The 23497-nt window shown below is 43.3% G+C and overlaps 1 protein-coding gene across 8 annotated transcripts in view; it reads left to right on the top strand.

Moving 5' to 3' along the window:
• Window positions 1-2427: 2427 nt before the first annotated feature.
• UBR3 (ubiquitin protein ligase E3 component n-recognin 3) overlaps window positions 2428-23497 on the top strand; it is a 279870-nt gene continuing 258800 nt past the window's right edge. For 5 of the 8 annotated variants that reach the window (XM_033231176.1, XM_033231175.1, XM_033231174.1 and 2 more), the window contains exon 1: window positions 2519-3063. In XM_033231176.1, coding sequence (XP_033087067.1) covers window positions 2519-3063 — 545 coding nt within the window. Of the gene's footprint in view, window positions 3064-23497 lie in introns of all 8 variants that reach the window. The other 3 variants (XM_033231180.1, XM_033231173.1, XM_033231172.1) reach the window with 1 other exon arrangement.

Below are 23497 nucleotides of genomic sequence, written 5' to 3'. Positions count from 1 at the left end.
GCCACCTGGGGGCCTCATTACCCCATCCCCTCCACCTGCAAAGCCTGCGCTACTCGCTGACCCACGGCCAGTCCTCGCCGCCTGTCGCCTGCTCGTTACCCTCTAGTTTGCCATGAGTACCTGCGGGCCCTCAAAGGATGGGGAAAGACAGAGTGAAAGGGATGCGGAAGAGAAAGTCACAGTCACTTTGTTGTATGGCCCAGAGTGACTCTTCTTGTTTCCCAAGTCTCGGCTCAAAAAGTAGCGATCTCCATTCACCTTTACCTCCTTCGCCATTCTCATGCCTTACTTTATTGTAACTTTGTTTCCCAATTTTTAGGTCATTTGTGTCACTTGCAATTCTCACAGAAGTGGTGATGTCAAAGAAACTCAAAGAAGAGATAGTGGAGGGGCCGGGCGCGGCGGCTCACGCCTGTAATCACAGCACTTTGGGAGGCTGAGGCAGGCGAATCACGAGGTCAGGAGATCGAGACTATCCTGGCTAACATGGTGAAACCCTGTCTCTACTAAAAATACAAAAAAATTAGCCGGGTGTGGTGGCGGGCTCCTGTAGTCCCAGCTACTCGGGAGGTTGAGGCAGGAAAATGGCGTGAACCCGGGAGGCGGAGCTTGCAGTGAGCCGAGATCGTGCCCCTGCATTCCAGCCTGGGCAACAGAGCGGGACTCCCTCTCAGAAAAAAAAGAAAAGAGTGAAAATGAAAGAATAGGTAGTGGTGTCAAATACTGGAAAGAGGTCGAGCTTCATAAAGTAGGAGCAGAAATCAAGTTGTAGCAGATTGTGGAGCGAATGGAAGTTTAGAAAGAAGAAAGAGTAAATATGAACAATTAAACGTGGCCCCAGACGCGGTGGTTCACTCCTGTAATCCCAGCATTTTGGGAGGCCAAGATGGGCGGATCGCTTGAGACCGGAGTTTGAGACCAGCCTGAGCAACGTAAGGAGACCTTGTATCTACTAAAAATACAAAAATTAGCTGGGTGTGATGGCGCGAGCCTGTGGTCCCAGCTGCTCCGGTGGCTGGGGTGGGAAAATCGCTTGAACCCGGGATGCAAAGCTTCCAGTGATCTGAAATTGCACCACTGCACTCCAGCCTGGTCGACAGTGAGACCCTGTCTCAAAAAAAAAAAAAAAAAAAAAGAAAAGAAAAGGAAAAGAGAAAGAGAAAGGTGGCCTACAAAAAGAAGAGAATGGTTGATGCTTAGTAATGGGGGAAGCTTTATTGTTTTTTCAATTATTTTTAAGACAGGAGGAGACAAATTCTGACAAGCATTGAGCTAGTAGAAAGAGAGGTGTTAAAAATACAAGAGGATATTGGATAGAGTTGGGAAGGCAGGATCCAGTGGTTAAGTAAAAGGATTGCAGGACTGTGTTTAAGCCTGTGGATGGACACCTCTTTGCATTATTAAAGGAAGAAGAAAAAGAGTGAATGGATGATGACGAAGTAGAGAAATGTCTGAGGCTGCTACTTCCTAGGAATGGTAGAATTCAAAGTTTTCTGTTATGATAATCAAATGAGTTAAAGCATACAAAGTTTTAGCATGTAAAGTTAATACATAAAGTTTTATTTAGTTTATAATTTAGTGATTCATAAAATTATTGAGCAAATTTAACTTATCACTGTTATATGATGATCGTGACATACTTAACTAATGTAGAAGACCAGGACTGTAAAATAACCTGTCTTAATTATGTTTCATTCATTTCAAACACACGGTTATGGATTGGAAACACCCCTGTTCTTCTTTGATGTTGTTATTGTTTTTTGAGACGGAGTTTCGCTTTGTCTCCCAGGCTGAAGTGCAGTGACGTGATCTTGGCTGACTACAACCTCTGTCTCCTGGATTCAAGCGATTCTCCTACCTCAGCCTCCCGAGTGGCCGGTATTACAGGCGTGCGCCACCACGCCCAGCTAATTTTTGTATTTTCAGTAGAGACAGGGTTTCACCATGTCAGCCAGGCTCATCTCAAACTCCTGACCTCAAGTAATCCACCTGCCTCGGTCTTCCAAAGTGCTGGGATTACAGGTGTGAGCCACTGCGCCCGGCCTTCTGTTTTTCTTTGGATTGCTCTTCCTACAGTTTTTGTTTTCCTTAAGTTGGGGGTCTCACTCTGTCGCCTGCTGGACTTTGATAACAACAGGAATGTACATCTTAAACAAAATGCAGATGCCTAAAGTACATCTGAAAGATGATGTGAATAATCCCTGTAGTCTATGCAAATAAAGAAATAATTGCCCTTATTAAAGACTTCCTATAAGGTGAGTCCTTTATTTCAGTAGCTCTTAACTTAGAAAGTTGGGAGCCTAGCTTGGTCCAGAGGCACCCAGGCGGGAGGGCGGGGAGAAGGCTCTGCACTCTGCAGCCCGAGGGGGCGTGTGCAGGGGCGGGGCTGCGGGCGGAGGAACGCGGACGCTCCGGGTATCGCGAGAGTTGGGCGGGCCGAGCAGTCGCAGCAGTCTATTCCCTCACTCTGCCTGGAGGAGCAGCTGGCCCTGGACTTTCCAAATTCTGAGCTCTCATCATGGCGGCGGCGGCCGCGGCGGCCGTCGGGGGCCAGCAGCCGTCACAGCCCGAGCTGCCCGCGTCGGGGCTGGCCCTAGACAAGGCGGCCACCGCCGCGCACCTCAAGGCGGCCCTCAGCCGGCCGGACAACCGCGCAGGTGCTGAGGAGCTGCAGGCGCTGCTGGAGCGGGTGCTGAGCGCCGAGCGGCCGCTGGCCGCGGCTGCCGGCGGCGAGGACGCGGCGGCGGCCGGAGGCGGGGGCGGTCCGGGGGCAGCCGAGGAGGAGGCCTTGGAGTGGTGTAAGTGCCTTCTGGCGGGCGGCGGCGGCTACGACGAGTTCTGCGCTGCGGTGCGGGCCTACGATCCCGCGGCGCTCTGCGGCCTGGTCTGGACAGCCAACTTCGTGGCCTACCGCTGCCGGACGTGCGGCATCTCGCCCTGCATGTCACTGTGCGCCGAGTGCTTCCACCAGGGCGACCACACTGGACACGACTTCAACATGTTCCGTAGCCAGGCCGGGGGCGCCTGCGACTGTGGGGACAGCAACGTGATGCGGGAGAGCGGGTGAGTGGAGCCGTCCCCGCGGGCGAGGCGACCCTGGGCTGGGGACGTCGCGGGAGGGCCTGGAGCGGGGCACCGGGAGCCCACTCTTGAGCTGTCAAGGGGAGGGTGCGGGGGAGGGTGCAGCCACAGGGGGATGGAGGTGACTGAGCTGTCAGCGGTGGAAAGGGGGTGGGGAGCAGAAAGCAGGGAGAGGAGAGCGTAGAGCATGTTTAGGAAACCGGGCTGCGAATTATGGGGAAGCCAGGGTGGGTAAGTGATTGCGAGAAAAGAGCCAGTGTATGGGTTAGGAGGGGAGTGAGGGGAAAAGGATTTTTGAGGAAGCTCGTGTCGAGCTGTCAAGTGTGTACTTGTTGGGAAAGGCTATAAAGCCTGGTTCTTGGGAAGAGACTTAAGTTGTGATTTGGGTTGGCTGGGAGGGGTTGTTATTGGGAATGTATTGGCTCACGGGATGATGAGAGCTGGGGAGGTGGTCTTGTACGTGCAGGGAAGGACGCTTGAGGAAAAGATCTTCTGAACTGCCAGTGTGTCTGTCAGTATGAGAGAAGGAGCTCTTGAGGATTGAGGGAGGAGGGAAGGGGAGGGGCCTGCATGAAAAGTGACTGTTGAGCTGTCAGTGGAGTATTTGGTATGCTGGGATGACATTTAGAATTGGGCTACTGAGCAGTCCGTTACAGAATACCCGCCGTACCAGGAGAACAAACAAAATACTGAGCGAACTAGGAATCAAGTGTTAGGTCTTCTCCAGTTAAGGGCACTTTATTCACTCACTGATATGTGAACATCTAAGAGGAGACAACAAATGCCCTTTTGACAGGAGCGATACATCAGATGTTGGGACTTATGAGAGAAGACATTTCAGAGTTTGCAGTGAGTTACAGAGAGTTAGTACATGTAGAGTCTTGGCTTGGAACGTGATGTCAATGTCTGGAACAGTCTGAGAAAAAAGGAAAAAGTGAAAGGGGCGATTTTGGATGGGCAGTAGTTGAAAGAATATTAGCAACTACTAGTTGCTAGCAGTTATGAAACTTCTTCAATTTTCAGGTCTTAGGATTAATGACAGAGTACAATCTTTTTATAAATGGTCACCTTTTTTTTGGGAGTACTTGTAAGGTTACTGTTACTCCAAAATGTTTGTACCTACTATGTGCAAGCAAGGCTTCTTGGATATTAAAAATGAATGAAACATTGACCAACCCCTTACTCTACTTGCACTGGAGTAGAAAGTAATAAATTCCTTAAACAGTAACTTGATAACTAGAGGAGGGAGAGGAGGTTTCTGTCCAGAGGGAGTAAGAAAAAGTCTTCAGAAAGAAGGTATTTTGATTTTGCTAATAATAATAACATAATTGCAGGTAACATTTGAGTTTTTATTTATTTATTTATTAATTTTTTTTTTAAGATGGAGTTTCGCTCTTGTTGCCCAGGCTGGAATGCAATGGCGCGATCTCGGCCCACCGCAGCCTCCACCCCTTGGGTTCAAGCGATTCTCCTGCCTTAGCCTCCCAAGTAGCTGGGATTACAGTCATGCACCACCACTCCCGGCTAATTTTGTATTTTTTTTTTTTAGTAGAGACAGGGTTTCTCCATGTCGGTCAGGCTAGTCCCGAACTCCCGACCTCAGGTGATCTGCCTGCCTTGGCCTCCCAAGTGCTGGGATTACAGGCGTGAGCCACTGCGCCCGGCCAACATTTGAGTTCTTGAACTGTATCTCTGACACTTTAAAAGTACTTTTTAAAATTTTATATTTGAATAAGTAAAATATATAGCTAATAAAGCAGATACGCACACACACAGTTGGAAATTTTTCTCCCATCTAGTCTTCCATCTGTCCAGTTCCTTCCTGCTTAGTTTCTCTTAGTGCAGAACAAGCAAGGATGTTTCCTAGTTTTTCAGTCTCTTTTTGTGCAAAGGGTTGCATACTTTCCACTGTTCTACATCTTGCATTTTTTAGTTATCTTAGATGTATTTTTCTTATAAAAAAATCAGTGTCATCAGTTTTTTAAAAAAAACTGCTGCATAGTGTTCCATGTTTTGAATTTGCCATTCTTTTTTTTAATATCTTTTTTAATTTTAATTTTGTGTGTGTGTGTGTGTGTGTGTGAATTTTCCATTCTTGATTTAATGTCTCTTCATGGGCATTTGACTTTCCAGTATAAAATTAAAAAGTGGTGTTATCTGTCTTTTCTCACCTAGTCAAGAGGGTCAGTGGGATAAATTCTCAAACGTGTGTTTTCCAAATTGCCCTCCCTAAGGCTTAGTACTAATTACTGTATGAGACTGCCTGTTTTCCAACAGCCTCATCAACAGAGTAGTGGTGAAATTTTGGACTTTTGTCTATCTGTTTAGTTAAAAGTGGCCAAATTCTAGCTGTTTTACGTGATTTAACTTACTTATTCTTTTTTTTTTTTTTTTTTTTTTTGTTTGTTTGAGACGGAGTCTTGCTCTGCCACCCAGGCTGGAGTGCAGTGGCCGGATCTCAGCTCACTGCAAGCTCCGCCTCCCGGGTTTACGCCATTCTCCTGCCTCAGCCTCCCGAGTAGCTGGGACTACAGGCGCCCGCCTTGTCGCCCGGCTAGTTTTTTGTATTTTTTAAGTAGAGACAGGGTTTCACCGTATTAGCCAGGATGGTCTCGATCTCCTGACCTCGTGATCCGCCCGTCTCGGCCTCCCAAAGTGCTGGGATTACAGGCTTGAGCCACCGCGCCCGGCCCCAACTTATTTATTCTTTGACTCTGAGATTGTTACTTTTATTATTTTCATTGTACAGAAGAGGGAAGTAGGGCAGAGTTAAAAAAAAAAAACTTGCTCAAGATTACACTGGCAGTAAGCTAGGCATGCTGGCTCCAGGGCTCCAGAGCGGGACTAGTCAACCATTTCTCTTTACTGCCTCTACTAAATAGCATTCTTACTGGTTTTTCCTTTCAATTCTACATTTTATCTTTTTTTTTTTTACTTAATATGTTATTCTTATTTGGGCCTTCGTTTCTTTCTTTTTAAACTTTTTTGTTTGTTTTTGTTTTAAAGAAGCACATCAAAACAGGAGTTGGAGCAATCCTTTACTGATAGTTAGACATTTTTATTTCTTGGACTGGGTTAGCATTTAGGAAAGCCTCCAGAGAACCTGAAGGTAGGAAATGACATTGATTCTTTCCTGACTTTTGGAATACAGTGGTAATTATCAGATTGTTGAGGATGAGATGCAAGTCTGATTGCTTGTGATGCTTCAGTGTACTACCAGAAATATGTCAGTGAGTTTCTTTGAAGGTATTCATACAGTTTTAGGGTATCCAGGCTATAGATGGTCAACATCCTAACCTCATGGTATTTGCTTTTACTGGTGTCTCATAGGTAAGTAGTATTTTCCCAGTCTGGCAACCCTCTATGAGTTGATACATAATATTTAAAGATTTATTATTATCTCTGTCTGAAACCAGAACTATTGCCTTATGTGTCAGCAGTTGCCATGTCCAGTTTCATAAAGGGCAAGATTGAACAATAAACAGTATTGTGGCCTTGTGATTATTCTGAATTTTTTATAACTGCTTGGATTGGATAGAGTAATTTTTCTGGGCTATACAACTAATTTACTGCCTCAAGAGAAATAGGTGATGTTGACTAGCTTTGCAACCTAAAAGACTGCCTGTGGAACCTTTTTAGAACTGGAATCATCAACAGCTTATAACAGTGTTCTCATGGTCAAAGCTGGACTACCCTGGCATGAACAGAATGTTTGAACTTTTCTAAGTTTTTGATATTTTAAAAACCCGTTTAGGTTGCCAAAGATTGAATGTGTGTTGATTTTGGGGTTTTTATTCTAACTGCCATAAAAGTTTGTAAATTTCATGTTCAGTCACTTTTAGAGGAAGGATTCCTTTTTTTCTGCTGTATTTGTGCTCTTAGTAAATGAGAATACATCTTGCTGTGCCATAATCCTTTTCACAAGTGTCTGACTGTTGCCTGTAGGATGTTCAGTGATTGGAGATGGAGAAGGATCTTGAATCCATCACAGCTGTATTTATATTTAATTTTCAAATTAGCAATTATAGAACTATGGGGAGGATTTAGTTATTTTTGACTGAGTAGTATTGATATAGTCAATGTGGCAGTATTAGCAGATATACAAATCAAAGGAAGAAAACAATTGAGGATTCATTTGTGGGATGAGATCACAAAGGCTATGGAAACTGTGTACTAATAACTGTATGTGGCCGGGCGCGGTGGCTCACACCTGCAATCCCACACTTTGGGAGGCCAAGGTGGGCAGATCACGAGGTCAGGAGATCGAGACCATCCTGGCTAACATGGCGAAACCCTGTCTCTACTAAAAATACAAAAAATTAGCTGGGTGTGGTGGTGGGTGCTTGTAGTCCCAGCTATTTGGGAGGCTGAGGCAGGAGAATGGCATGAACCTTAGAGGTGGAGCTTGGAGTGAGCTGAGATCTTGCCACTGCACTCCAGCCTGGGCGACAGAGTGAGACTCCGTCTCAGGAAAAAAAACAAAACAAAACAGCTGTATGCGTAACTACAGTTTTGCCACTAGTGAGTAAATGCAATGCGGTCATTGTCAGAAATGCTTCATGGGGGCTGGGTGTGGTGGCCCACACCTGTAATCCCAGCACTTTGGGAGGCCGAGGTGGGCAGATCACCTTAAGTTGGGAGTTCAAGACCAGCCTGACCAACATGGAGAAACCCCATCTCTACTAAAAATGCAAAATTATCCAGCTGTGGTGGCACATGCCTGTAATCCCAGCTACTCCGGAGGCTGAGACAGGAGAATCGCTTGAGCCCGGGAGGCAGAGGTTACAGTGAGCCAAGATCATGCCATTGCACTCCAGCCTGAGCAACAAGAGTGAAACTCCATCTGGAAAAAAGAAAATGCTTTATGGGTGGATTAACTCAAAACAAAATGAAACAAAACAAAATAGCCTGTAATGGAAAGTCTAAAATACACTCGTTCCTCAGTATATGGTATATATAGGAGACTGGTTCCAGAATACTCACCTCCCACCCATTCTCCAGGGTATACTGAAATCCTGCTTGTAAGAAAAGTCTACCCTTCATGTATGTGAGTGTCAGATCCCATGAATTCTGTATTTTCGATCCATGTTTGGTTTAAAAATCCTTGTATAAGTGGAACCCTTGCTGTTCAAACTAGTGTTGTTCAAGGGTCAACTGTAATGTCTAACTGGCTGGTTTTGGGCTCTGATGGGATACTAACCGGAAACTGGGATTTTAAACATTTAGTTCTCAAATTTTGGTGCAGAAAATGAGGAGTTTCATGTTCTGTCCTATATTACAGATATTTTTGTCTCCTTACTTGTTCTTTCTCACGTATTCTAAGCTCCTTAAAAGATAAGGACCTCATTTTGCTATTAGCCAGAGGCCAGCACAGTCTCTTGTACTTAGTAGGTGTCAGTAATTTTGAATTAAATTGGATAAAAAAGTGGCTGCTATACTCAAAAAGTTGCCGTCAGATTACATTGCTTTAGTTATTCATGAGGTCGTATTGATTATTAAATCCATAGCAGCTTTTTTCAGAGTGCTTTCATTTTTTTTAATTTCGGAAGTAATACACATTGATTATAACATAAAAATAAGTGGATAAAGTAAAAAGTAAAGGTGCCTTTCTCCATCCTACCCCTCAGTAAGAAATTTCCCTTTCTTGTTTTTTTTTTTTGAGACAGAGTCTCGCTCTGTCGCCCGGGCTGGAGTGCAGTGGCCGGATCTCAGCTCACTGCAAGCTCCGCCTCCCGGGTTTACGCCATTCTCCTGCCTCAGCCTCCCGAGTAGCTGGGACTACAGGTGCCCGCCACGTCGCCCGGCTAGTTTTTTGTATTTTTTAGTAGAGACGGGGTTTCACCGTGTTAGCCAGGATGGTCTCGATCTCCTGACCTCGTGATCCACCTGTCTCTGCCTCCCAAAGTGCTGGGATTACAGGCTTGAGCCACCGCGCCCGGCCGAAATTTCCCTTTCTTTTGAGCTTACTTATGTATTTAAAAGACATTAGTTATAATTTATCCAGCATTTCTAGTTTTTTTTTTTTTAGAGACAGGTTCTCGCAGTGTCTCCCAGGCTTCAGTGCAGTGGTGTGACATCACAGCTCACTGCAGCGTTTACCTCCCAGGCTCAAGTGATTTCCCACCTCACCCTCCCAAGTAGTTGGGACTATAGGGACACACCGCTACACCCAACTACATTTTTTTTTGTATTTTTGGTAGAGATGATATTTCACCACGTTGGCCAGGCTGGTCTTGAACTCCTGGCTTCAAGCAATCCATCTGCCTCAGCCTCCCAAAGGGCTGGGATTATAGGCATGGGCCAGAGTGTGGTGCCTGGCCTGTGTTGTGGGAGGTTTTTAGGTTTTTTGATCTGTGGTAGCCAGAAATTGAACCATGTGAATGTCTGGTTGAATAGTGTTACCCTCTTTAGTATCTTGCTTTTTTTCCCCTTAACATATTTATGGACACTATCTCGAAAGTTGAACTGCTTCATTTTTGAAGTTAAATAGTATTTCATTGTATTTCCATGTTTTTGTAATGTACTGTGATTTTTGCAGTCAGTTCCCTACTGATAGACATTTAAATTCTTTCCAGACTTGGGCTGTTGTAAACATTGTTGCAGCAAGTATTCTTGTATATGCTTCTTCATATGTGTGTAAGCTTATGTATGAGGATAAATTCCTAGAAGTTATATCTTGGTTGAGGGAAATGTGCAAATTCAACTTTGATAGAACCCTCCAAAGAAATTAATTTACATTCCTGCCAACAATGTATGAAACAGTTTGTTTCCCCATATTCTGGCAGTGTATATGGTGGTATCAATGTTTCTGATCTTTGCTGCTCTCATAAGGAAAAGTGACATCTTGTATCTTTTTTTTTTTTTTTGGAGACAGAGTCTCGCTCTGTCACCCAGGCTGGAGTATGGTGGCCTGATCTCGGCTCTCTGCAAGCTCCGCCTCCTGGGTTTATGCCATTCTCCTGCTTCAGCCTCCCGAGTAGCTGGGACTACAGACGACTGCCACCGTGCCCTGCTAATTTTTTTGTATTTTTAGTAGAGACGGGGTTCACAGTGGTCTCAATCTCCTGATCTCGTGATCCGCCCGCCTCGGCCTCCCAAAGTGCTGGGATTACAGGCGTGAGACACCGCGCCCGGCCTCTTGTTTCATTTGTTATCTCCCCGTCCCACTGCTCTTACTTCCCAGCCAGGACTATTTTGAAGCAAATATCAGATGCCTTATAATTTAATTTAAAAATATTTGAGTATGCATCTGAGTAAAGAGATGTGAACTCTAAAACATAACTCAAGTGTCCATCAGCGGATGAATGGATACACAATATGTGGAGTATCTATACAATGGAATATTTAGCCTTAAAAACTATAAAATTCTGACATGTTAGAATGTTACAATGTAGATAAACCTTGGAGACATTATGCCAAATGAAATAAGCCCATCACAAAAGAACAGATACTTCAGTTTATATGAAGTGCCAGGAATAGTCAAATTCATATAGACAGAAAGCAGAATAGTGATTATCAGAGGCCAAGGGAAGGGGAGACTGGGGAGTTATTTATTTATTTATTTATTTATTTTTTTGCGACTCACTCTGGCATTTATTATTTTTTTGAGTCTCACTCTGTTGCCCAGGCTGGAGTGCAGTGGCACGATCTCGGCTCACTGCAAGCTCTACCTCCTGAGTTCACGCCATTCTCCTGCCTCAGCCTCCCTAATAACTGGGACTACAGGTGCCCACCACCACGCCCAGCTAAGTTGTTGTATTTTTAGTAGAGACAGGGTTTCACCACGTTAGCCCGGATGGTCTCGATCTCCTGACCTCGTGATCTGCCCGCCTCCGCCTCCCGAAGTGCTGGGATTAAAGGCGTGAGCCACCATGCCCAGCCTGGGGAATTATCTATTTATTTATTTATTTTTAACAGATACAGAGTTTCAGTTTGGGAAGATGAAAACGTCCTTGAGATCGATGGTTGTGATGGTTGCAAAACAATGTGAATGTACTTAATGCCACTAAACTGTACATTTAAGATGGTTTTAAATGGTAAATTTTATGTTATTTATATTTTACCACAATTAAAAAATAATGTCAGGCATAGTGACTCGCACCTATAGTCCCAGCTATTCCCAAGGCTGAGATGGGAGTATTGCTTGAGCCTGGGAGTAAGAGGCTGCAGTGCATTATGATCAGACCTGTAAATAGTCACTGCACTCCAGCCTCAGTAATATGAAGCGACCTCATCTCTTGAAAACAAAGCAAAAAACAAACAAAAAACTCCCCCAAAACCACAATACCAATACTACACCTAAAATATTCATAATTTTTTTTTTGTTTGTTTGCTCATTTTGAGATGAAGTCTCACCCTGTCACCAGGCTGGAGTGCAGTGGCACGATCTTGGCTCATTGCAACCTCCGCCTCTTGGGTTCAAGCGATTCTCCTGCCTCAGCCTCCTGAGTAGCTGGAACTACAGGCACATGCCACCACGCCTGGCTAATTTTTTGTATTTTTAGTAGACGTGGGATTTCACCATATTGGTCAGGCTGGTCTCGAATTGCTGACCTCAGGCAATCCACCTGCCACAGCCTCCCAAATTACTGGGATTGCAGGCGTGAGCCACCACACCTGGCCTAATTTTTTAATCATTATAAAACTCAGTTAAAACTATTTTCAATTATGAAACAATTTGAATTTACAGAAAATTACAAAAGTAATATAACAGATACCTTTGTACTTACCATTGAGATGAATAGATGTTAACCTTTTGCCATCTTTGCTATAGAGCTGCTTTTAGTCAAAACACCAAAGAAAGGTCAACCCACCTCTCCTTTCCTTTCTCTTTCCCTCTCCAGAAGTTACCATTTTCCTGAAATTCCTGGGCCATATATAATATATATATTTTTTGAGATGGAGATTCACTCTGTCCCCCAGGCTGAAGTGTAGTGGTGCGATCTCGGCTCACTGCAACCTCTGCCTCCTGAATTCAAGCAATTCTTCTGCCTCAGCCTCCTGAGTAGCTGGGATTACAGGGGGCTGCCACCATGCCCAGCTAATTTTTGTATTTTTAGTAGAGACGGCGTTTTACCATATTGGCCAGGCTGGTCTCGAACTCCTGACCTCAGGTGATCTTCCCGCCTCAGCCTCCCAGAGTGCTGGGATTACAGGCATGGGCTACCATGCCTGGCCTCACCAGGAATTTGAGGTCTTGTTTTTCTGCTTATCGAAACTTGGTGTTAATGAGAATACGTGGACACAGGGAGGGGAGCAACACACACTGGGGCCTGTTGGATGGGGGACGGGGAGAGGGAGAGCATCAGAAAAAATAGCTAATGCATGCTGGGCTTCATACCTAGGTGACGGGTTGATCCACCATGGCAAACATTTACCTATGGGACCTGTACATCCTGCACATGTACTTCAGAACTTAAAAAAAAAAAAAAAACCCAAAAACACTTGGTGTTATATATATAAATTTATAATATTTTACCAATCTACTGGATACAGACATCTTTTTAAAGTTTATATTTTCTTGAGTAGTGAAGTTGAACATCTTTTCATATGTTTTGGGGCCATTTGGGCATCTTCGCTGGTGAACTGCTGGTTTATATTGTCTGTTTTGTTTGTTTTCCTGTTTTACTGAGTTTTAAGAATGCTGTACGTACTCTAGATGCTGATCCTTGGTTGTATAAATACCTGATTTCATCTTCTAGTTTGTGTCTTTTTACCTTGAAATACATAATTTTGTTGTAAACAATTTTAAATTAAAAATGTAGTTTTTCTTCTGAAGTTTGTATTATTTTTATTTTGTTAAAGAAATCTTCTTCACTCTGGTTTTAAAAAATGCTTGTATGTTTTCTACTAAAAGATTTAAGTTTTTTCTTTTTTTTTTTTTCTTTTTTTTTTTTTTGAGACGGAGTCTCGCTCTGTCGCCCAGGCTGGACTGCAGTGGCCGGCTCTCAGCTCACTGCAAGCTCCGCCTCCCGGGTTTACGCCATTCTCCTGCCTCAGCCTCCCGAGTAGCTGGGATTACAGGTGTCCGCCACCTCGCCTGGCTAGTTTTTTGTAATTTTTAGTAGAGACGGGGTTTCACCGTGTTAGCCAGGATGGTCTCGATCTCCTGACCTCGTGATCCGCCCGTCTCGGCCTCCCAAAGTGCTGGGATTACAGGCTTGAGCCACCGCGCCCGGCCTGATTTAAGTTTTTTCATCTTACACTTAGGTCTTTTGTCCATCTGGAATTTATTTTTACATGTAATATGAGATTGAGGTCTGTATTAGTCTGTTTTCACACTGCTATAAAGAACTGCCCAGCTGGGCGTGTTGGCTCACGCCTGTAATTCCAGCACTTTGGGAAGCCGAGGCAGGTGGATCACCTGAGGTTGGGAGTTCGAGACCAGCCTGACCAACATGGAGAAACCCTGTCTCTCCTAAAAATACAAAATTAGCCAGGCGTGGTAGTACATGGCTGTAATCCCAGCTACTTGGGAGGCTGAGGCAAGAGTATCGCTTGAACCCGGGAGGCAGAAGTTGCGGTGAGCTGAGATCACGCTATTGCACTCCAGTCTGGGCAACAAGAGGAAAACTCTGTCTCAAAAAAAAAAAAAAAAAAAAGAAAGAAAGAAAAAAGAATTGCTGGAGACTGGGTGATTTATAAATGAAAGAGGTTTAATTGACTCATAGTTCAGCATGGCTGGGGAGGCTTCAGGAAACTTGTAATCATGGTGGGAGGCACCTTATCACAGCAGCAGGAGGGAGAAGAAGCAAGCAGGGGAAATGTCAGATGCTTATAAAACCATCACATCTCGTGAGAACTCACTATCATGAGAACAACATAGGGCAAACCATCCCCATGATCCAGTTACCTCCACCTCATCCTGCCCTTGACACATGGGGATTATGAGGATTACAATTCAGGATGAGATTTTGGGTGGGGACACAGCCAAACCATATCATTAGATCTAATTTTTATCTTTTTCAATATGAGGATTCACTTATTGAACGTTTTTTTCCTCCGTTGATCTATAGTGTCACCTCTATCACATACCAAACCTCCTATGTGTGTCCTAAGCTCTCTATTGTATTGATATGTCTCTTGTAGCAATACCATACTACTTTTTTAGAACATTAAAATGTATTTTGAGCCGGGCGCGGTGGCTCAAGCCTGTAATCCCAGCACTTTGGGAGGCCGAGACGGGCGGATCACGAGGTCAGGAGATCGAGACCATCCTGGCGAACACGGTGAAACCCCGTCTCTACTAAAAAAATACAAAAAACTAGCCGGGCGAGGTGGCGGGCGCCTGTAGTCCCAGCTACTCGGGAGGCTGAGGCAGGAGAATGGCGTGAACCCGGGAGGCGGAGCTTGCAGTGAGCTGAGATCCGGCCACTGCACTCCAGACCGGGCGACAGAGCAAGACTCCGTCTCCAAAAAAAAAAAAAAAAAAAAAAAAAAATGTATTTTGATATGGCAGGATTTCTGTATTATTACTCTTCAAAAGGATTTTTGGCTGTTCTTGGTCCCTGTTTTCATTTGAATTTCAGGAGCTTGTCAAGTTCTTTGGAAAACTTCTGTTAAGATGTTGACTGGCATCACATTAAATATGAGGAGGTTGCAGAAAGATACATGTTCAAGTATATTCATTGTAACACTGAAATAGGGAAAAATGGAAACAATGAGATTAGTTAACTGTAGTTTAATCATTCAGTGGAATACTTTATGGTAGAATACATAAATTGCCATCCATCTTAGTCTGTGCTGATATTATACCAGAATGAGTAATTTAGAACAAAAATTTATTTCTTCCAGTCTGGAGGCTGGGAAGTCCAAGATTAAGGCTTTGTATGTGTGTGTGTGTGTGTGTCTGGTGACCAATAAGAAGGTGAGGCCTTCTTATTGCTGGGAAGAGGGCAAATGGGGCCTAAGCTAGTTCCCTCCAGCACTTGCTTAAGTTAGAGCCCTAATGGACTTAATCACATCCCCAAAGACTTCTGCCTCTTAATACCACCACAATGGAGATTAAGTTTCAATGTGAATTTTGGAGGGGACACACATTCAGACTGTGGTGCTCTGCCTCTGCCCCTTGCCCGCACAAAGTTTACACACATACAAATACATTCATTCCATTCCAGTAGCCCCAGAAGTCTTAACTTATTCTAGCACCAGCTCAGAAGTCTAAAGTTGAGAGTCTTATCTAAATATCATTTCAATCAGATATGGCGAGACTCAAAGATATGCTTCATCCTGTGGCAGATTTCTCTCTAGCTGTGAACCTGTGAAGTCAAACAAGTTACCTGCTTTCAAAATACAGTGTCTACACTGTTGGTGGGAATGTAAATTATTAATAGTATAGCCACTATGGAGAACAGTATGGAGGTTCCTCAGAAAACTAAGAACAGATTACCATAGTAGTAATTCCACTACTGGGTATATATCAAAAAAAAAAAAAAAGGGAAATCAGTATATGAAAAAGAGATATGAAGTTCCATGTTTATTGCAAGACTATTCAGAGTAGCCAAAATATGGAATCAACTTAAATGCCCACCAGTGGAAGAATGGATAAAGAAAATGTGGTATATATGCACAATGGAATATTATTCAGCCATAAAAATTATGAAATCTTGTCATTTGTAGCAACGTGGGTGGGACTGGAGGTTATTATGTTAAGTGAAATAAGCCAAGGGCAGAAAGACAAATATCACATGTTTTCACTCATGTGTGGGAGCTAAAAAAGTGGATCTCATGAAGATAGAGAGTAGATTGGTGGTTACCAGAGGGAAGGGTAGAAAGGAGAAGGGGGATAAAGATAAGTTAATTAGTGGGTACATATACGTGGTTTGATGGAAGAAATAAGACCTAATGTTATATAGATCAGTAGGGTAACTGTAGTTTACAATAATCCATTGTAAATTACAAAATAGCTAGAAGAGAAGAATTTGAATGGCTGTAGCATAAAAAGACAAATATTTAAGGTGGTGGTATTCCAAGTACATTGATTTGATTTTTACAAATTATATGAATGTATTACATTATTACATGTACTCAGAAACTATGTACATCTATTATGCGTCAGATAAGACACACACACACACACACTAACACACACATATATTGCAATGGTGAGAGAGGCAAGCACAGATGTTTTCATTATGAAGGGAGGAATAGGCAAGAAGAGAGGAGTGACAGATCCCAAGTAAGTGCAAAGCTCAGTAAGGCAAACAACATTAAATCCTAAGGCTTGAGAATAATTGTCTTGCTTTCTGGACACACTGTGTTGGGGGTTGGGTCCCCAAGGTGTAAGAATTAAAGAAAGAGGAAAGAAACATGAAAGGTGGCTTGCCGGTCAAGACTGATTTATTTTAGAGAAAACAAACCTGACGGGAGGGAGCCTTCTGGCCAAGTTAGGCCCACTGTCTTACAGACTAAGAGTTTTTAAGGATTCAGAGTGGGAGAGTTTATCAGAGGCGTGGACTGCTTCTGTGTCTCTTCGTTGTGGTTATCTGGGAGGGAGAGTTGTGTGTCTTCCCATACATTTTTCTGCAGCTACAGGCATACCCCCTGAGTCTGCTTTTAGCTTCCCTATCTTAGTGCACCTGATGGAAAAGGAATGTGCTTATTAAGACCCACTCTTCTACTGGGGCCTATTGTATGAGCGTGAAGTTTGGCAGTTACCCAAGAGACTTTTCCCCCACCTCCCTCTGGGCCTGAGCTGTCTTATCTGTATTTTACTGTCTGCTCTTTCTGGCTGCTTGTAGTTAGCAGAGAAGTTACTTCCTTGAAATGCATGAGACTAGAAAGGAAGCTGGAACTTAAAGTGGCGGTGTCTGACTGAGATGACAGTGCCCCTCCTCTGTCACAAGGCTCCTCGTGGTGGCTCCACCCCTGTAGCCTCTGTTGGGTGCAGTCCACACTGTACCTCTTACCAGTTGGAATCAGGTACCTGTGGCTCTCCTAGGCTAGAGTTGCAGGTTGGTGACTATGTAACTATGGTTCTGGGGTTTTGGGGGCAACCCTGCCCCCACAGCTCTACTGGGTGTTGCCCTTGTGGAGACTCTCTCTGCCCCCCTCCGACCCCGCCGCTGGCTCCACTAGGCATTGCCCTCGTGTGGACTCTGCTGCTGACCTGCCCTGTGACAGTTTGCCCTGTGACAGTTCTCTGCCTGGGCCTCAGGCTCTCTGGTACATCCTTTGAAATTTAGCAACATGTGGACACTTGAAAAGGCTGCTTACTGCTTGTTCCTTTGGGAGTGGCAGCCTTAGCAGCTTCCGGGCCCACTTGAACTACAGATGGGGTACAAGGAGCACTGCATTGGAATGCAGGGAGCAGAGACTTGAGTTGGTGCTGTGCAGCAAGCCCTGAGGCTCCACAGGTACCCTGGACCTCTCCCTTGAAACAGTTCTGCCCTCAAGGCCCCTGCATTCTGGGCCTGTGGTGGGTATGGCTGTCTCAAAGATCTCAACAGCTTTTAGGGTCATTCTTCCATTATCTTGATGAAATAGTCACACCTTGGCCACGCCCTTGATTTTTTTCTCCTAAGCATACTTTTTTATTCTTTACCTGGCCTGGTTGAGAATTTTCCAAATCTTTACATTCTGTGTCTTTCTTGATTATAAATTTCATCTTCACCGCATTGTCTCTCTTGGGATTTTACTATAAGCAGCCAAGAGGAGCCATGCAATATCCTGAACACTTTGCTTAGAGATTTTTTTCTGCTAAATATCCTAGTTTATAGCTCTTAAATTTTGCCTTTCACAAAGTAGTAGGACATGGATATAATTCAAATTCAACCAATTTTTTTTTGCCATTTTGTAAAAAGAATGGTCTTTCCTCCAGTTTTTGATATGATATTCCTCATTTCTGCATAAGAGATCATCAGAATGGCCTTTATTCATATTTCTACCAAAATTTCATTCTTCCTTTGGGCCCTCACTGGAACTATCTTTAATGCTTCTTTTGTGGCAATCTAAGCTTTTCCTAGCATTCACTTCAAAACTACTCCAGCCTCTACCTATCACCCAGTTCCAAAGCCACTTCCATATTTTCAGGTATTTGTTATAGCAACAACATCACTTCTCCATATCAATTTCTAGCTTAGTTCATCTGTGCTATTATAACAAAATACCTGAGACTGAGTAATAAAGAACAGAAATTATTTCTTACAGTTTGAAGGCTGGGAAGTTCAAGATCAAAGCACTCATATTTGGGGTCTGGTGAGGGCCTTCTGCTGCATCCTCACATGGTGGAAGGGATGAAAAGGGCAAAAGGGGCAGATCTTGTGTCCTCATATGGTAGAAGAGTGGATAAGCAAAAAGGGCTTGAGGTAGTTCTCTCCAGCCCTTTTATAAGTCACTAATCCATCTGAGAGGGCAGAGCCCTAATGACTTAATCAGTTCCCCAAAGGCCCTGCCTCTTAATACCCCCACAGTGGGGATTCAATTATGAACATAAGTTTTGGAGAGGTCACATATTCAAACCGTAACTCCATCTGTGTAGTATTACACATGGAATTATTATTGAATATTGGACCAGTCTTGCATTTCTGGGATAAAATCCACATTGTCATGATATATTATCCTTTTTATAGATTGCTGGATTTAAGTTGCTTGTATTTTGACATGAGGATTTTTGTATCTATAGTCAAGAGGGATATTGTACTATACTTTTCTTCTTTTGCAATATATCTGTCTGATTTTGGTATCGGGGTAAAGCTGGCTTCATAAATGAGTCGGGAAGGGCACCCTCCTCTTTATTTTGTAAGAGTTTGTATAGAATATGACATTATTCCTCCTTTAAATATCTTGATAGAGTTTGTGGGTGAAACAATCTAGGTTTGGAATATTTGTTGTTGGAAGCTTTTTAACTTAATTGTAATATTTGTTGAATAAGGTTTTCACATACTCAATTTCTTTTCTTTTTTCTTTTTTTTTTTTTGAGACTGAGCTTTGCTCTTTTTGCCCAGGCTGGGGTGCAGTGGCGCGACCTTGGCTCGCTGCAGCCTCAGCCTCCCGGGTTCAATTGATTCTCCTGCCTCAGCTTCCTGAGTAGCGGGGATTACAGGCGCCTGCCACCACGCCTGGCTAATTTTTGTATTTTTAGTAGAGACAGGGTTTCACCACGTTGGCCAGGCTGGTCTCGAACTCAGATGATCCACTCGCCTCAGCCTCCTAAAGTGCTGGGATTACAGGCGTGAGCCACCACACCCGGCCCTATATTCAATTTCTTTAGTGACCTGTGTCATTTATTCAGTACTTTTTTTTCTTTCTTTTTTTTTTCAAATTTTCTTTTTATTGAGGATATTACTTTTTTTTCTTTATGTGAGCTTTGACAGTTTGAATCTTTCATGAAGTTTGTCCATTTCATCTAAGTTGTTGAATTTATGGGTACAAATAAGGAGAAATTTGTACTATTTGTCCTTATTTTCTCAATGTCTGTAAAGTATGTAGTGATATCCTTTCCTATTTATTTATTTATTTATTTATTTTTTGAGACAGGGTCTTACTCTGTCGGCCAGTATGGAGTGCAGCGCTGCAATCGTGGCTTACTGCAGCCTCCTGGGTTCAAGCGATTCTTCCTCCTCAGCCTCCCCAGTAGCTGGGACTACAGGTGTGCACCACTGTGTCTAACTAATTTTTTTGTATTTTTTGGTAGAGATGGCATTTCACCATGTTGTCCAGGCTGGTCTCTAACTCCTGACCTCAGGTGATCTGCCACCTTGGCCTCCCAAAATGCTGGTATTACAGGTGTGAGCCATTGCGCCTGGCCGGCTTTTTCATTTATCACTTTTTTTACTTTTTCAAGGAATCAGCTTTTGGTTTTACTGATTTTTTGTTGTTGTTGTTTTCAATTTCATTGATATCTGCTCTTCATTATTATCTTCCTTTGTTTTGAATTTAATTTTCTAGTCTTTTTATGGTTTCTTAAGGTGGCAGCTTAGATTTGTAGTCTTCTTTTCTAATGGGATATAATGCAATAAATTTCCCTCTAAGCACAGTGTATAGGCATCCCACATTTTTGATATATTTTCATTTTTATGTAGTTCAGAATATCTTCTATTTTCTGTGATCTCCTCTTTAGCCAGTGGGTCATTTAGAAGTTTTGAGCTTTTTAAGGCTGGGAGTGGTGGCTTCTGCCTATAATCCCAGCGCTCTGGGAGGGTGAGGGTGGCGAATCACTTGAGCTCAGGAGTTCGAGACCAGCCTGGCCTACATGGTAAGACCCCATCTTTATAAAAAGTAGAAAAATTAGCCAGGCATGGTGGCATGTGCCTGTAGTCCCAGCTACTCAGAAAGCTGAGGCAGGAGGGTTTCTTGAGTCTGGGATGTAGAGGCTGCAGTGAGCCAGGATGGCACCACTGCATTCCAGTCTGGGTGACATAGTGAGACCCCATTTCAAAAAAAAAAATTTTTTTTGAGGTTTTTTTTTTTTTTTTAAGATTATGACTATATTAGTAATTTTCTTCTCCTTCTCCTTCTCCTTCTCCTTCTCCTCCTTCTTTTTTTGAGATGGGGTCTTGCTCTGTCACCTAGGCTGGAATGCAGTTGTGCACCATCTCAGCTCACTGCAGCCTCCAGCCTCCATCTCCCAGGTTCAAGTGATTCTTGTGCCTCAGCCTCCCAAGTTTCTGGGACTACAGGCACACCACCATGCCCAGATAATTTTTGTATTTTTAGTAGAGACAGGATTTTGCCTTGTTGCACAGGCTAGTCTTGAACTGCTGGACTCAAATGATCCACCTGCCTCAGCCTCCGAGAATGGTGGGAGTACGAGTGTGAGCCATGGTGCGCAGCCAGTAATTTCTAATTTAATTCCATTATGGTGAGAGAGCACACTTACACGACCTCAGTTTATTTAAAATAGTTAAGGTTTCTTTCGTAGCTCAGAATGTGGTCTGTCTTGGAATGTTCTGTGTGCACTAGAAAAAAGCGCTTATTATTCTGTTGCGGGGTGTAGTGTTTTATAAATGTCAATTTGGCAAGTTGGTTGATATTGTTGTTCAGGTCTTCTATGTTCTTACTGATTTTCTGTCTGCTCGTTCTCTTCATTACTGAGAATGGTGTTGAAGTCTCCAAATATAATTGTGGATTTGTCTTTTTCCTTGCAGTTGTCAGTTTTTGCTGCTTGCATTTTGGAGTTCTCTTGTTAGGTATACACTTAGGATTGTTATGTCTTTGTGATGAGTTAACTTTTTTATCATTATATAATGTCCTCTTTATCTCTGGCAATATTCCTTATTCTTTAGTCTATTTTGTCTGATATTAATGTCATCACCCATATTTCTTTTGATTATTGTCAACATGGCGTGTATTTTTAAAACTCTTTTTTTTTAGGGACCGGGTGCTGTGGTTCACACTTGTAATCCCAGCACTTTGGGAGGCCGAGGTGGGCGGATCACGAGGTCAGGAGATCGAGACCAGCCTGATCAACATGGTGAAACCTTGTCTCTACTAAAAAGACAAAAATTAGTCGAACGTGGTGGCATGTGCCTGTAATCCCAGCTGCTCGGGAGGCTGAGACAGGAGAATCGCTTGAACCCGGCAGGCGGAAGTTGCAGTGAGCCGAGATTGCACCACTGCACTCTAGCCTGGGTGACAGAGCAAGACTCTGTCTCAAAAAAACCCAAAAAATCTTAAAGGGTTTTTTCTTGGAGACAGCATCTCACCCTGTCACTGAGGCTGGAGTGCAGTGGCACAATCTTGGCTCACTGCAGTCTTGACCTCCTGGGCTCAGGTGATTCTCCCACTTCAGCCTCCTCAGTAACTGAGACTATAGGTGTGTGCCACCACACCCGACAAATTTTTTGTATTTTTTTTTTTTTTTATAGAGACAGGGTTTTGCCAAGTTGTCCAGGCTGGTTTCAAACTCCTGAACTCATGCAATCCACTGGCCCCTTGGCCTTTCAAAGTGCTGAGATTATAGACGTGAGCTATCATGCCTGGCCAAAATTTTTTTTCTTTTAAACTGTTGGTGTCTTTTCTTGAAAACTCTTCTTGTGTGTGTGTGTGTGTGTGCATGTGTGTGCTGGCAGTTGATCTTGTTTGGCCTTGCTTTTTAAAAATCCAGCCTTCAAATCTCCAGCAATGGTACTTAGACCATTTACATTTAAAACAGTTATTGATATTATTAAATTTAAGTCCATTGTTTCCTGTTTATCCCATCTGTTCTTTGTTAGCTTTTTCTCTCTTTTATGCCTTTTTCAGACTTTTAAAAAATGTTTCCATTTACTCTTCTTTGTTGGCTTATGAACTGTAACTTTTGTTATTTTACTGATCTCTTTATGGTTTATATTATTATCACAGTCTACTTATACTACTTTATGTATAGTACAGAAACCTTATAATAGTTTGCTCCTTTTTAAATTTCCCTCTAAGCCGTTATCCTATTGTTGTCAAACATTTTACTTTTATATATTTAATAAACCCCTGAATATAATGTTATTTTTATTTACACAGTCGTCAATGTGGCTCAAGCCTGTAATCCCAGCACTTTGGGAGGCCGAGACGGGCGGATCACGAGGTCAGGAGATCAAGACCATCCTGGCTAACACAGTGAAACCCCGTCTCTACTAAAAAATACAAAAAACTAGCCGGGCGTGGTGGCGGGCGCCTGTAGTCCCAGCTACTCGGGAGGCTGAGGCAGGAGAATGGCGTAAACCCGGGAGGCGGAGCTTGCAGTGAGCTGAGATCCGGCCACTGCAGTCCAGCCTGGGCGACAGAGCGAGACTCTGTCTCAAAAAAAAAAAAAAAAGAGATTTAAATAATAACTAAAAAATCTTACCCATCTACTTACGATTTCCAGTGCTCTTTGTTTCTTTATGTAAGTTTCTATTTTTTCTAGTATTTCTTTCTGCTTGAAGGCCTTTACTTTTTTACAGTGTGGGTTTGCTAGTGATGTATTCTTCCTTTTTTTATATGTCTGAAAATGTCATTATTTTGCCCTTTTTTGCCTGTGTTTTTGAAAGATAATTTCTTTGGATATAGGATTCTAGGTGGACATTTTTCTTTTAGTACTTAATTTTTTTTTTAAATTTTATTTACTATTTATTTTTTAAGAGACAGGGTCTCGCTCTGTCTCCAAGGCTAGGGTCCAGTGGCACAGTCATAGCTCACTGTAACCTCACACACCTGGCTCAAAGGTTCCACCTGCCTCTGCCTCTCAGGTTTTTTTTTTTTTTTTTTTTTTTTTTGAGACAGAGTTTCGCTCTTGTTGCCTAGGCTGGAGTGCAATGGTGTGATCTCGGCTCACCGCAACCTCCGCCTCCCAGGTTCAAGCAATTCTCCTGCCTCAGCCTCCCGAGTAGCTGGGATTACAGGCATGCACCACCATGCCCGGCTAATTTTGTATTTTTAGTAGAGATGGGGTTTCTCCATGTTGAGGCTGGTCTCGAACTCCTGACCTCAGGGGATCTGCCCACCTCGTTCTCCCAAAGTGCTG

This window comes from Trachypithecus francoisi, unplaced genomic scaffold (assembly GCF_009764315.1).
Source record: "Trachypithecus francoisi isolate TF-2019V2 unplaced genomic scaffold, Tfra_2.0 Lachesis_group13, whole genome shotgun sequence".
NCBI classification, from domain to species: Eukaryota; Metazoa; Chordata; class Mammalia; order Primates; family Cercopithecidae; genus Trachypithecus; species Trachypithecus francoisi.
Note: the sequence above shows the minus strand (reverse complement) of the source record. Positions and strands in the feature narration are given on the sequence as shown.